The sequence below is a fragment of the Venturia canescens genome, chromosome 1 (assembly GCF_019457755.1).
Source record: "Venturia canescens isolate UGA chromosome 1, ASM1945775v1, whole genome shotgun sequence".
In the NCBI taxonomy this organism is placed as follows: Eukaryota; Metazoa; Arthropoda; class Insecta; order Hymenoptera; family Ichneumonidae; genus Venturia; species Venturia canescens.
In genome coordinates this window covers 21,619,290-21,635,523 of record NC_057421.1, presented here as the reverse complement: position 1 = coordinate 21,635,523, position 16,234 = coordinate 21,619,290, and the positions used below count along the sequence as shown (strand labels likewise).

Below are 16,234 nucleotides of genomic sequence, written 5' to 3'. Positions count from 1 at the left end.
TGGATAAAATGTTGATTCGAGTACGACTCAACAGAAATTGTCTAACTCTTCTCTCAGTTTTTGTTTTGTTTTCTTTTCATTAAGACATAAAAAGTAGACAAATTTGCTTCCCTATAGGAATATTCGTTGCCAATTTTTCTTTTTTTTTTTCATATATTTTTCTGAATTAGTCACGACGATCAATCTTTCGATATTTTTACGAGTAGTACTGACCTTTCTGCATTCTATATTTTATATTTTTTTTGTTACTTTCCGTTAAACTGGCTATTGATATTGATTATATAATTTCATAAAATAGCAACGCTGGTACTCACTGGCATAGTCTGACTACCGTGGAGAGAGTTGATCGCTGCTAATGCTTCCTGATGTGATGAGAATTTAACAAATGCGCAGCCTGAAACAACCAAAATAAAATATCGTGAGTGTTTTTTTCAACCAAGTACGATAAAAACAATTGAATTATATAAAATACTTTCACTGCAAAGTACAAAATACGTAGTATCAGAAAGAACAAGGTACGAGTAAGCGCGGAAGCTTTTCTTCGATATTGGATAGGCCGCGGAGTAAAAACCAGAAAGATTTTAGGGGCTCTGTGCATAACAAATCCTCTTTGAGCCCTCTTTGTTGGCACGTTGTTCACTTGGTACGCTTCATGAAATTAAAATTGTGTCGGACGCATTGATGGCACGGTCGGTGAGTGAGCTCGCTGCCAAATGTATGAGCCCATTTGCCAATTCGAGGAGAAAGAAAAGCCGTGTCACTAAAGGGAATTAGATCGTGAAAATGGTAGTGGCATCGCACGATAGAGAGGAGCGCCGAGCTTGCTCAACGCTCATTGACAGCCGTCCCTCCCTTCTTCCTACATCTTTTCCCCAGTACCTGCTCAAGTATGATCGGATAAGGTCTCTTCGCTCGTTTCTCGTGGAGTATAAACGGCTCGGTATGTTGGCAATTGAACAGCTATTGGCTGAGTTAGTAACCGCAGCTCTTCCGTTATATGGGGTAGAAGAAGACACGGACGCTTCGGTACACGTAGTCCTTGACGGATCTCTGAAGTGCCGATGTTTATAGACCACACAATCGACACCGATCGTCCAGGGGTTGGCAGCGCTGGTCTTCGAACGCTCTGGCAAAAGCTCAACCCTCCTCATCGGGTTCTACGTCGACGGCGCGTTCGAGTGTTCCACGATGAGATGACTATGAGTAGGGTTTCCATCAAAGTGGTGATATAGGGCGAGGGGGGGAAGGGGAGAGGGAGAGAAGACCCTCATCCAGCCTCTCGCACGGCTATTCTCTGATCAATATCGCGTATTATAAAAAAACTTGGAGTCATCTATACACCGTTGGACAGAGACCGATAGGGAACGTTGAAGAGAGAATTCTCTCATTATCTCGGATAATAGTCCAAGTAAAACTTTATCGTTGCAGAAATGAAGTCTTCACATTATCTTCAATCCACGCAGAGCCTTTTCTCTCCCTCTCTCTTTTTCCTTTTCTTTCTTTCTCTCTGTTACACGAGTTTACTTTTTTGGGTTACTCTCGACCACTATCCCTTCCTCCGTCTATGTCTCATTACAAAAAGATTGCGTGAAAGCCATCTCCTTTTCTTCTCTCACCTCGGCCTGTCGCTCTCCACCGTTTGCCATGGCTAAGAGTGTAAGGGAAAAAAAATTTAATTGCAAAGCGAGTCTCTGTCTCTTCGCCCCTCTTCTTTTTCCTATCTCTATTTCTCTTGCTCTTTAAGAAACGAAGGGCAAGGAATTCGAGCAGGTTTTCCCCGTCACTTTACCCACGTCTTATACACGGGGACTGCTTTTACTCCTCTTTCATCGACAGCGTGTCCGTCGGACCATCCTCGACGGAATCCCCGACAGAGACCTCTCGAGAGCGATGAACGCCGAGAGTACGAGAATAAAAGCGGGTGAAAGCGAGTGCGGAGAACGTTCTCAAGATTTTTATCGAATGCACTCAGCGCGATCTCGACGGTCTCTCTGGATTCTGGAAATAAGAAGACTTTCCTACCCATTTCTTGCTCAGATATCCCCAAAGTTTGACTGCTCATACACCCTCTTTCACGATCACTTCTGCCTCTCTTGTCTCCCAATCTCTCTCCCCGTGTGTTCTACATTCGAGTGAGATTCTTTTGAGCAGAATATAGGCTCGTATATACCAGGATCGAATAACCTCCGGAGACTGGACGATGGAACAAATAACAAATTTCAAGCCGAGATAACTCCCTAGAGGGGCACACCATTGTAGAAAATTTCGACAGTGTTTTCTGTAAAAACGATCCAGTTCTCAACATAAATGAAAATCCTTGAAAGGAATGAACGAAGAATGATACGTTTCATTCACACATCGATACGTTGATATATGTGCCTGACGCGAAACCTTTTCCACATTTTCTTCGCTCAGATTGTGCTTTCTCTCGGTATATTGATGGAAGAATTCCAAAAGCACGTCTTCCGTTTATTTCTATGCACTTATTGAAGTTCCATTCAGGTATAAATATAATCAAATTCGCGTCAAAATAAGTTCGGTTTCTCAATATTATCCATATTTTTATTTACGTTCAAAACTCAAACATTGATGAGCAAAATAAACAATCGAAACGACGTTGAAGACGCACGCTTTAAAATTGAGGTCCGAAGCACATATTTTTGGAAGGCTTCAATTGTGGCTTCGTATCCGAACGAACACTCGGACAGGTGAACGAATAGAAAAAATGTAAATTTATGCTTTCAAGAAGGTTAATTGAGTTAATTTTCTCATAGAGTTTACATGCTGTTAATAACAATAAAAAGTGCCTGCTGGTAGAAGAGAGTAAATTTGAAAAGTTCGAGCTCTGAAATGGAAAAAAAACAAAAAATTAAAAAAAAAAAATAGACTAAAAACTCCAATAAAAGTCAAGGGAGAGACCTCTAAATATTGAACGTAGGGGATGGGGCTGGTCATATGGGGGCGGGTTTGGAAAAAATCGATGAGTTCCACTCCTCTTCACCAGTCTTTCCACTCGTATATTTGATCGCTCGACAAACATGTCCAAGTTTATATCGCGTGGCTCAACCTACCCACGGTTCTTCGGTTATACAAAGATATAGATATATAAGAAGATATATTGCTGCTGAAATGCTAACATACTTTCTCGTTTTCGTCGTCATCGTCCGTTGTTCTTCATTGGCGTCGTAGCTCAGGTATATTAAAGCCTGCCATTTCGCTTGTTCAATGAATCGATCTACTAGAAAACTGTGAAGGTGAGGCCTTCTATAGGACACGTTACTTCGTTCGTTAACATCTGTTTGTGTGTGCATGAGTGTTTGTCGATCGCAAGTCCAGCAATTTGATCCTTTTTGCAAGGCTGCAGTCGCATCACGTCATCAACAAACACACAGTGTTGAGCAAGGAAAAACGCTCCCAAGAAAGTTTGCGCAAAAAAAGCACCAGCCGACCGGCTCTTCTATCGAGCAAGCAAACCTTAACACATTAGCGAGAGCCGGAGAATCGCGAATGTTATCTACCTCCATTTCAGGGTGTTAGCGGGTCGATGCTAAAATGTATAGTGCACACATCCATCGTATTTCACACATTTTTTTATGCTCCCTTTGTTGTTGGCACCTCAGGGAGAAATTAAGTATAAAAAGAGAAAGAAAACGAAAAGCATGACGCACGTAAACCTCTCGTAGGCTAACTCGGCGTGTGTGACAATGAAAATGAAATTAGAGCGCAGAAATAAGCGTAAGAAGCAAATAAGCAACGGACGCCGAGGAAAAAGGGAGCTCTAGCTAGTCATGTTGTGATGAAGTGCAAACTCGAGTGGACATTAGATCCAATGATATCGACTCGGACAAACGACTGCTCTGACGCTTGCTTTCGACGTACTTGCACCCTCCATACCTTCTCATACCGTACATACTTCAGCATATATACGGTTTAGGTGCCTTATCCACCGTTAGCTATATTCCACTACACTCCCAGCGCCCTGAACGTTAATTAGATTTAATCATTCCAAGGAAACTCCACAAGTTCTCGCTATATTCCTTCCATCAGCACGTTCGCACATCTCTCTCTCTCTCTCTCGCTCTCTCTTGTCGCTGTTGGAGTTGCTAATATAGTATTCGTCGCCAACGTATCCCATCACCACAACGATTCACTCCTCAATTATTTATCGATTCAAGAATTAAGTCAATGCTCGGTGCAATTTTTTCATATATATATTCTTTAATTACAAGTCTTTTTGATACATTCTAGTTGGGACGTTGAGCAATTTTGCAGACTAATCCATCGAAGTATTTCCACAGTATCTTGGGATAAACTTGTTACAGTTTAAATGTTGGAGAAGCACTTAACACCTGCAAAGTAGAGTAAACCTGAATAGTTGCATAAAATTGTGTATTTTCGAGTTACACCGTATCAAGATTATCGACCCAGTAGAGCGTGGACTCTACTCATCGTGCAGAGTTCGGGCATATAAAAAAACAGAGTCTGTACGGATAAAATTGGACATGCGTGTCAGTCCGCGTTCGTGCTCAAACAACATGAATCAATTTCATTAATTAGACTAGTGTGTCCGTGGGGCCGACAAATCGAAATGGTCCGTTTATACGTTGGAGATACGTTTTATCAAGTGTGCCTCGACGTCGTTGCCTGAGAAGCTGAGTATCGCTGGGACAACATGAAAGTTTCTGAGGGGAGGATATTCGTCCCTATATATATGTGACTTCGTACGAGCGTCCGTATTAATTGACGCCATGGCAACCCACCCTCCTAAGTGTGGAGCCCGCATGGTTTTCAAGCTTGCTGGATGTTTCATCGAAAATGAATCTTCAGGTATAACGAGAATAGTTTTTCCATTTACGCTAGTTCCAACGGCTCAGAACATTGTGACACGGTAATTTTACCACCGCGGCATAACGCTCAGAAATTTTATAACGTGGGAAAAGGGTGTCGTTTGTTGCTGATGAATTCCTCTGAAGCATATCCAGAAGGGCTAAATGCGAGGGCATCTGTGGCTAGTCTTATTTTTGATGTCTCTGGTTATTATTTCTGTACGAGTGCAAAAATTGTTTACAACGTTGATTCAACCACTGCGAGGGGAGTTTGAAGCGCTTATATGTTTTGGACAAGACGATGAAATTCGAGTTTTGGAACGCAGATTGCTGAATCGAAGCCTTCGAAGTTTAACGGTCTGCGTATTTCGTTCATTTCCGAGGATTAACGTAGCCGATTCCGTTCGCGTCTAAGCGCGTCGGCCCGAACTATCGATTGCACTGTTGATTATCCACGCTACGATTATCGCGAGTAGGCGAGGGGTGCGAGGTCAAGACCTTGAGCCCAATTATTGACTTTTTCACAATTATAAGAGATTCGTGTTTCGGACAGCAACGGTGATTGGCATTTTTTCTTGACTCACAGTTGTCCCTGTTCAAGCTTTTCTGTATCTTCGCTTACTGAAACGGCATAGCTGTGAGCCGCTTTTTCACACTAATATCGTTGTCTTGTTCAGCTATACTTGCAAAAGAATTGAGAATTTCGAGGGTCGAAAGTTCGATATTGTTCCGGCGTACTGCTTGCACGTCTGAAAAATCTGAGATTTTCCTCGGCGTTGATGACTTTTAATTGACAGAAGCCCAATCTTTTCATTCGGTTTTCGATCATTTCACTCATTTTTTGGATTGAAAATATATATCGAAGGCGTGACTTCGAACGTGACGTATATTATGTCGTGATTGAATGTATTTATTTATGTAATAGTTGTTTCGACGCTTAATTAGAAAATTGAATTCCATTATTGGATTCAGCTTATCCACAGCTACGCTATTGAAATTCAATTCGGAAAAGATTGTATCCGTCAGAACGGTTCTCAATATTCGTTGTGAATCGAATTTAATATGTACCGAAAAAGCAATCGCTTCCAGCATCGGTCTCTTCCAATATTTGAATTTTTATTCCATAATTAATAAATCATGTATTGTAATTCCGGATTTTCTTTACATCAATGGGATTATTATTTAGCGAAATACACCTCCCACCCTAGCGAATTTTCAAGCTGCAATTAACGGATAAAGTTTCATCAAACGATTATCAACTGGCGACCTGGAATTATCGAGAGCTGAGGCTAATTTGAAAGTTGGCAGAGACAGTGTTATAATACGAATGCTCCACGTACGCGGGAGTATCTGAGGCATTAATATGTACGTATATCTGTGTACACCTAATTTATAAATACTACAGAATGGAGGGATTAAAAACGCTGACAAAGTTACAAAACATTCACCACGCCCAGGCTCTTTTAGAAGCTGCATGAGATAGAAGAAAATATACACCTATACGAGAGAGCGAGCAGGGAACTCCAACGTGCAAAGGATCGAATGGAAAAGCAAAATAATGTGCAGAGGCACCGGTTCTTGCCTGGGAATAAAGGATGCGAGGGGCGCAAGCTGCAAGCTCGGTGAATACAAGGGCACACTAATACATATACATATATGCAATCAACATATATGAAGAGGAGCTCGCGTGGCTCAGAATTCGGAATAAGAGTTTTGCGTTGGCCGGCTTTGGGAGGATGTAAATCCGCAGCGACGGGAGGAGTCCGATGTGGTATGGAAAAATGAGAGGCAGCAGAAGACCTCGGAAAAAGCTTACAACACGAGTTCTGTCCAGAAAAGAAGGAAGAAAAAAGGCAAAAAAGGAGCATGTTACTATGACCATTGTCCGAAAGGAACGACATGGACAATAAGGCCGGTGTGTGGATGTGAAGAGCCACCAGGATGAAAAAGGAGTGTTCCGGGGAAAGCTCTCAAAAGGTCTGGGAGAGTAAAATCACGCAGGAGCGCAAGGACAAACTGAAATGTTGAGTTTCCGTAGCTGGCCTCTTCATATTTTTCTCGTCCACTTGTCGCGAGTGGCGAGGTCAGAAACTCCCAACCTCTTTCTTCAAGTGTACAGCATATATCCATTTGCCGAATTACGTGTATGTCTATATGCTTATATCTGATTGTTTGTGGGCTTTTTTTCTTCCCTGAAAAAGTCCCGGTCATGCACCATATGCTCGCAAGATCAGTGAACGTGAAAGTTATTCGATCCTGCAGTAACGCACGCTCACACTTACACGTCACATCGGTATATAAATATGTGGGAACGTGAGTCTGTGTGCGTGTGTATCTTGCAAGAGACGTCGACGTCATTTCAGAGATTGAAATAAGAGCCGCGTGCGTCGAGGGTAGGGGGTTGCCTCGATAAACGTACCACTGGTACACGTACATATATACGAGATACGAGGTTTACTATCCCTATACGAGTCTACTACTACGACTCTATGCTACACCCCTCTCGGATGAAATATCGACGAACCTCTCGAGACTGAATTTGTCCGGAACATACGGCTGTTGAATTCGAGGACGAAACAAATAAGAGTGTACGTGAGAGCGAATACGAAGAGGAGAAAAGGCGAGGGTGATGTGCACAGCGCTATACATCAGCTCCAAGACGGAGCATACCGTCCCGAGTTTTCCAACTCGCTATACCAACTCTTTGCGCGGATCTGTCGTGACGTTGGGATGTAATACGAGGACACGTAATGCCATTATAATGCAGACACGACCAAATACAAAACAGGAAGATCCGAGGAAGCAAGCTTTTGCAGAGGGAGACGGTAAAAAAGGAGAAAGAGAGAGAGAAAGGGAGATGCGCATTAGAGAAAGGAAATTGAGGGATGTTAAGGTGCGTGTTGTTGCTTGCAGTTTTGAGTTATATATATTGGTTCTACATGTGAATGTACAACACATATGTGAACGTCTACATGGCTCGTACACAGGTATCCGTGTATATAAATATACATGCGTTCTGTGGGTACACTCGAGGGCGTAACATTCACAATTTCATGCGTCAAATCTCCTCGACAATGCCCTCTTGTTTGCCAGCGTTTAACACAAGGCGAAATGCGAGAATCATAAGAGGAATGGTGCAAAGAACGTGACGTCTCTTCGTAAAATGATGAATTCAGCTAGAGTAGGCTACGACGAGTCCCGTGACTCTTTTCGCATAGCAATGTGTAATGCGATAAAATTATTCGCTCGCTTATATTCATGATTCTCTTCCAAAAGCCTTCAACTTTTCGACGCGGAATTATTATCGAGCCCACGTGACAGTATTAATATTCTGCTACCCCCATTATTTCCGACACCCAAACCTTTTCAATTTCATACCGAATTCACGAATATTTGGCGGAAGCTGTTCCGCCCGATAAATTACTAATTTCCCGTTGACATGATGTTAAATGAAAGTCAACGTCATACAACAAGACGCCTAGTCGCGCTCCCGTACTATTTCTCCTTCAATTTGTCCGGTAAAACCTTTTTGTTCAGGGATCAAAGCACCCCCGGAAAATTCATATTTAAAATACGATGCAAAGATATTTCACTTTTTGAATTTTTTAAGGAAACGCTTTGCATGTAAATACAAATTCGTTAATAAATCATCTAATATTGATTAAATCATTTATTTTCATTCGCACATTTTTTTTCTCTATTTCTCATTGCTTTTTTGGCATATTTGTAGTGGAAATTACAGCTGGTTCGAAATAACCTCAAAATTAGGCAGCCGAGAGAATTGCAAACCCCGAGCAGAACGCGGTTAAATATTCTGCCCCTTCTGTAGCACAAAAATTATTAGTTTTGACTGGAGCTATTCAGTTTGGCACAGGGAATACCTTGTTTTTGCACACCGGTTTCCAAATTTGAGGCTGAGGACTGGACAAAGCCGATGCCGGATGAATGAGATACCAAGCAATACCGAAAAGGAGCTTACAGACGTAACAGCCATCGAAAGTAGAATGGACTTGGAGAGGAAAGTCTGGGGAGAGGATCCGCCGGGTCACCAGAAGCGGATACCGCACGATTTCCGCGATATTGTCAGTTCGTTACGGCGAGAGTGGCGGCCGCCGGGAACGAAGCTGAGAGTCGGGAAGAGAAATTCACTCTTCAGTAATTCCGATAATACCGGCAATCATCCTGTCACCGGGTTAAGCCTCTCGGTAAGCCGTAGTCGTTGGGAATGTACCATCGAGTTTTCACTTTGGCAGAATACTCTTCATATATGTATATCAGGGTATAATAGGAAAAAATAAAATTGGTATATATAGGCTCGCGAGTCATCCCTGGGGGAATCTATTCGTTTTCGACATCTTTGCTCCTCGTCCTCGTTGCTCCGGAGCGACCAATGCTCATCTATACTCCCCATAATACTCTTCCTTCGACAATGAGGGCTCGATGGTAACCTGTTCGTCTCAATAAAAAAATATATACATCGAGTTGTATGGAGGAAGGAAAGTGCAGCAGTGCAAAAATGGGATAAAACGAGCGAGGTAAAGAACAGAACGCGTATCGATGCTTCCTGTTATTTTCCTTTCTCTAGTTCGGACATTCTCATTATATTGTGTAATTGTACAAGTAGTCGTGGACATTGCTCATCAGACGGCTATTGCTCGTAATAGCAAGTCGCTTTATTTGTTACATGGAAACTTGCCAAAAACATTACTTCCGTAGTAATGTTTCTTGTTGGCAAACAAAAACGCGTCATAATTTACACGTTTCAATAGGTGAAGTTATAATACGAGCCTTTGTTTGCGACAATCAAGTATTGAATGTTATTTTGTCCTCATGTTCGTATATCCAACAGTGCGTATGTATGGGTGTGTATATGTGTGTGCGTGTTTATTGCGAGTCTGGAATCACATAGAAGTGAGTATCCGCAAAGGTCACGCACTGCAAGGAGTACATATAGATAGCTTAGTTACCTCGGGAACCTTGAATTATATAGTTACGATGTTATTGGTAGAGGGACGCTCGGAGTGCTGTCTGAAAGCGGGCAAAAAGGTGCCCAAGAAGAAGAATAAGAAGAAGAAGGCGGGGTGTCATTTTCACGAGAGGCGTAAAAGAGTCTCCGGCGTTAATTAAATAACTAGTGAGTGACCTAGCAAGTTGGCACCTTGAGGACGCGAGATTTCCACGAACCCCCAATCTTCGCGAACCCTCCTTTACACAGGTTCTTATTATCTTTTTTGTCTTCTTCTATTTCACCTTCGTCTATACTTACAACAATCTTCTGTTCAACTCCGAGGTGGCTGGAGCTCAAGCGAATCTTTTATTTTTCATCCCTTTTTTCGCCATCTGCACCTGCTTTTCATATCCCGCAAAATGTCACTTCCATCATTTCTTCGTCCTTCTTCGAAATTCACTGTAACTTAACTCTGATATCAGTATAAATCTAATTAAATTTCATCATAATGATTCAGCCACCGAGGCTCCCTTAAGATCAACGTAAAGCACTCTTGTAAACTCAAGAAAGCGCCTAATTGTGACCAACAATTTGCCGGCTCGGGCGAAAAGTTTCTCAACCGAGTTAAAAGAGAGATAGAAAAAAAGAAAACTGAACTCTTCGTAAATCCCTTGGAGCGAGTCACCCTATTTTACGAGGATGGAGATGTCGTTCTGACACACCGAGTAGAAAAAAAACGCAAAACTTTTTCGTAAAGAGATGGCTGAAGCGAGCTGATAGAGATTTTTACCATATTCTCTTCCATGAGTATTTTTCATTCTTTTTCCCTCGCCCCCGATCTTCCCTTTGCGAACGCTGTCAGAATTTTACGTGTCTTTATAATGATTGATCTTGTCCCGTGAGGGATGAGAAACTCAACAAAGCTCTTTCGCCGTCCCGTAATCTTGGAGTAATAAGGGACTAGAGGGGGATGAAACGAAAGATGATGCCACTGCATAAGCTACTAAAGCCTGCTCTGACCACGTTCTGAACCAAGGAGGAGAGATCAAGCTCCATAGTTATTGCTTAAAACGCAGTCGAAAATGGAAGGGCGACCAGGAACAGTACGAGGGGTGGTATGCATGCCTCCGTGAATCGTTAATTTACTGCCACCAAAATGAACCGTTGGAAACCTCAAAGAAACTCAATCTTCACCTCTGTCTCATCTTTTTCACGCGTACTTCTACTTTTTCAGCCGTTCCCTACGCTTCCCTTCTTTTTCGACCTTCTAACATCCATACATCATCTCTATATATGTATATAAATATTTTTATTCATATACTTGGGCAAAGTTAAATTTCTCCAGCAGCGGTACACCGCAGCACCTGTACAAGATATATATATAAAGCGACGTATACGTTTTCCACCCTATCCATTCCAATTTAACCCCATATACTCGCTTCGTCTATAACTTTAGTTCTCCTTCAAAGTCTCGAGTTTCCCCCTCCCCTTGCCCCTCCCTCTCTCTCTCTCTCTTTCTCTCGCTACCGTGTACGCATCCCCGTGGTTACCTAACTCTCTCATTTTCTCCCATACTTCCGCTCTCTTTTGCGCTCTCTTTATGCTCCGGAGATCATAAGAAACAGAGAGGAAAGTCATAATTTTAAACTGGAAACTGGGGTACAAGCTGCCCTGTCATCCGAAGCACCAGGGTGTTGTATAACCTTATGGCATGGATATAGTACAGTAGACACACAGACCCCCACGGGGAATTAATAGGAGGATCGTATCCCACGGAATGTTACGACTCCGTGGTACGCAAAAGTTGCCACAGTGTGACCGACAAAGTAGCTTTATTAAGGTATAAGCGCTGATGTAGAAGCACCCGGGCTCACACCATTGGATTATACGGCAGTAATCGGTTAATGAGGTTTTTTTTTTATTTGATTTCTGTTTAGGAACGAAACAAATTGCTTAACGGGTCGAGAAGCAGTAGGATAGAAATCCAATATTCATTAAAACGCATAAAATCATTAAAGATATTTGAAACCTCCATTGATCCATAGATGGAACGAAACAAGAGATTTTTTTTTTTTTTTTTTTTCATTTAAAATTCATGAGTTCTGTAATGCGAAATGCCAAAAGCGAGAATTCCATCCCGAGCGGCTTTATGCCCAGGATTTTTTCACAAAGATGAATACTATAAAGCTGACAAAAAAAAAGATGTTTTCTCGTATTACGATCCCTGGCTTTATCTTTGTTCTGCTTCAAGGTGTTTACACATGCTGGAACCCCATTTTTTCTGCTCACAAACATACACAGCCAACGACGTTCTTCACTACGGCCTTTTTCTCTGCACACACTTGTACGTGAATGGCAATGGCCATAACGCTCGGTGCGATGAAGGGCTTCGCGCTTGCTCGCAGCCCATGGAGAGTTTAATTTTGAGGAAGGCAAACATTCATCCGCAATTAAGGGGAATATATCACGTAGGGAAAACAGGGAAGAGAGTGAAGTTGAAACCAGGCACGGACTTGCCTGGACGTTGGTGATGAAAAACCACTCATAATTGCCCACCCGAATCAATATTTGAGGGCTTCTTTATTGCCGAATGAGAGGAATGAGGTTTTTGATGCTGCGTCCATCAATTTCACTCACTACAAAGATAATTATAACGGCCCAATATCATTTCATTAGTCTAATGGAAAAAAACCTCTCCAATCATTTTTATTTATTGTCACAACGTGGAAATAGTTGTTTACTTTAATGAAATCATGAATTAGGAACATCCCGAGCCCTCAATATTAATGAGCCATATCATAATTCCAGGCATTCGTACCGATCAACCAGATTGAAGGATCACCGATGCTGTCCCTCGTCTTTTTCACGTTTCATACCCCAAGAAAACTTTCTGCCCAGCGAAGGAAGACGAATCAATGAGATTCTTCATGTACTTCGATTGCTCTTTGTCTAAAATGTACGTTCTACGAGAGTGCCACATGTGTCCTAGCATGGGTTATCGCGTAGGTGTGAAACCACCGTTTGTTGTTTACGCGTGTTTACGAATGCAAAGTGTTTGCGAGCATTGTGTGCAGAGCCTGTGCAGTGCGTGTACATATGTGTACGTCACAGGTTTAATAGCAGGCGATGTTCGTTGGCGCGTTGCGAGAGGGTGCTCTATGTACATACACACTCGCAAGTATATAACACAGTATATGTAGGATCATCTGTATATGGGACTGGTTCCTTCTCTCCGTCGCTTTTCTGTTTCGCTCTCTTTCCATCTGATACATGTATGTGTTAGCACACTTGGCATCCTGCCATTTAGGGGAGATCCTGCCTGCGAGCGAGGGCGGCTTCGTCCTTCAACTCCGTATCCCTCTCGTAATACGCACAAACAACGTGGAAAGAAGTTGTATTATTTCCTATATACATCGCTATGTTATGATAAAAAAATTCGCCACCGGTGTGCATGAGATATTGGTGGCCTATATAACGGCTCTCACATTTCAACCTCGTTGCAAAGAACCGTTGAATATTGAGCTCCACATATCAGTTCCTAGGGAATTTGATGTGACAATTCAATTTTCTTATTTTTTTTTTTCAAATTGTGGGAGTGAGCCTTGAATACTGTCATATTCCATAGGAAAATTTTGAATTTCGAGAAAATCGAAAGACTCTTATAAATACTAACAAGTGCTTCGTATCGATATACTGCTTTCTGCAACAATAATAATGAAATTACAAAAAATGATGGAACCGACTAATACAAGAAGTTCATTAACAGACATATAAAATGTGCTTCATATACGCGATTAATTGCTTTCAATGAAATTTTTCATGACAGGGAGCACATTTGGAACACGTTCGGAAAAGTTTTAGTCACTAGTCGAATAATGTATACAGCAAAGAGACGCACAAGGGCAACGAAATTTCTCATTCGCCTCTCGCTTGGTCTTTTTTCGTTCTCTTCTGTCCTGGCTCGTCATCGCCCAGGGGCTGTACGTATACTCGCGGATGTATCCAAACCCCTCATCTCTATTTTACTCTTTCTCTTCCGTAATTCAGCTGCGTCATTGGACAGAGTGCCGAGCGCGCGTTCATGTAAAAAATATATTACTCTTCCGGTGTTGAGAGTGACGTTTCTATAACCAGAACGTCCGAACCAGACGCAGCAGCAGCAGCAGCACCATCACTACCACCACCGACATCAACTCCCGTGGCGCTGCCTCTGCAGCTGCTTTTACAAACGACACGATCAAGAGAAAGCACGTGAAGGATTGTCAATGAAGTTTGGTCTTATTGCTTCGTTAACAACGTATCCATCGTCACCAGCTGTGTATTCGTGAGAATTACTAAATGAACGTACCTACACATAAATATCTAACAGTATATACAGTAAATTAATCAAAGTATTATTAAAGAAAGAGAGAAAAAATGAACAACGTTGCAGTACCGAGTTGCACGATCGTTATCGATAATAACATAGTTCAAAGACAGGAAATAATAAATTGTTCGTGGATAGAAATCTCACTTGGTTGAACGAAAAGTTGGTGAATTCGACAAATGATTTTAGTCAGATTCAGTACTTTTTCGTTTAACTAAATAGAACTTGACTCTATAAGAAATTTTCTTTTCCAGAATGTTACAACAGTAGGTTGGTTTTTTTTTTTTTTTTCAATTTACGTCGAAAAAGTTTTAATTGTTAGTTCAGGTATTCGGTCAGAACTTGATAGATTTTGGAATCGGTCAGGATTTCGAGTTACTTTTGGAATACAGATTTGATGAGCTTTTAAAAAAGAATTTTTTGCAATCATTTTTCGCCGAATTTGAATTCGAATTATTCGTATGTTCCAACTGCTATTGACAACTGGTCGACAACGTCATGTTTAATGGTGAAATTCGTTCTGGAAATAAAACACTAGAGAATGAAGTTGTGAGTGGAAAAAAAAGAGCGGAAGCGAGAGAGGGAGAGAGGCCAAAAGAGGATAAAAAGGAGAGGGTGAGTATTGTAATTTATTGATCGTACCGAATGTGTATCTTGTTCTGCTTTGAAATTCGTTTTAAACAGACCCTCTGGTACTTTTGAGTACGAACGATAAATATTTACGATGTAAAGCTTTTGCTAGGGATGAACTCTGTAGTCCCAATTAAAGTATTCACGAGAGCAGTGTGCTTTTTCCAATAAGCCTCGAAAATACACGTTCGAATGAAACTTTCAGTTACACTAGACATCTGTGAACAAATGTGCGTCGAAAAAAAAACGTTCGTGAAATATTTGATTTATCAACGATTGTAAATAATTGTGAAAAACCTTTAACATATCGGTGGACTTTTAAAAAAATGTTTCCTGAAAAGCTCGCGTGGTTGAACTCACAGAGGATCGGAAAAGCGTGTAAACGTTCGTTACCTTTTTATTAGAGAATGCTATCCCAAGACTAACAAAATAAAATGGCCTCGTAATGATTCAAAGTGATATATACAGGAAGAGCCCGAGGGTGCAATATACACAAGAATTTTCAAGATGACTAGGATTTCGTAGAAGAGTAAAAGCGAGAGAAAAGGAGATGAAGGAAAGAGAGAAAAGCCGATATGCCTTGCGGGTATCCGGATTTCCTTTTAATCAGTTCGTTGACCCGGAATACGACCGCCGGCCATTTTTTTGGGGGCAACGACATCACACGCTCACAACATGGGGAATTTTTCGTGCATTCAGTGAGATGAAAAAGGGGGAGGGAAGAAGAGTGAGAAAAACAGAGATTTGATGCCAGGAGGGGTACGGTTCAAGGCGAAAAAGGGGCTGGGGAGTCTCCCAAAAGGAAAATCAATGCTGCTGAATGGGCTCCACGAACATAGCAGCCTGTCACACTATCGGTCCCTCACTTTCTATATACACCATAACTAAATATATATTCGTTCGTGTGCGCTGATATATATGTATAGAAAGATAGTCGAGTTGGTTAGGGCGACTAGAAAGTTGGATGCGGTCGTCGTGAACTCGCACTTTCGCCAGGCCTTGCCTCCCTTTGCCACGTAAGCTTCTACGGGGTGCCCAGCCAAAACGTGATTCACCTAAGGGCCACTTTGATCCCCTCCTGATTCCCTCACCCATTTCTGTTCGTTCTATAGCATGCATCACGGAGAATTCGTATCGACATTTATATAATAAAGGAAAAAAACGAGTACGTTCCACCATTCTATTCATTATGTTGAATGAGAACACAATTTATCGACGTACCGATTGTTAGTGTCAATAATTCAATTTTATGCTCGTGCTCACTTTTTGTATTCCAGATTTGGGGACTTTTCTCAGTCAGGGTTCAAGAATTCTTTACTTTTCGTACGTTTCATCGGAATTAAGTGTCATTACCGTTCGACGTTCCAACTTGATGTTGATTTTAATATAAAAAAAAAGGCGAAGAAGAATTTTAATATCTGTAATGAGCAAAAAAACATCACGAAAGTTATATCAACGTGTAAT

General features: G+C 41.6%; 1 protein-coding gene across 9 annotated transcripts in view; it reads right to left on the bottom strand.

Annotated features, from left to right (window-relative positions):
• Positions 1-16,234, bottom strand: part of bru3 (bruno 3) — a 620,380-nt gene that overhangs the window by 49,712 nt on the left and 554,434 nt on the right. For all 9 annotated transcript variants that reach the window (XM_043432966.1, XM_043432964.1, XM_043432969.1 and 6 more), the window contains one exon: positions 315-394. In XM_043432966.1, the coding sequence (XP_043288901.1) occupies positions 315-394 (80 nt within the window). The remainder of the gene's footprint in view (positions 1-314; positions 395-16,234) is intronic.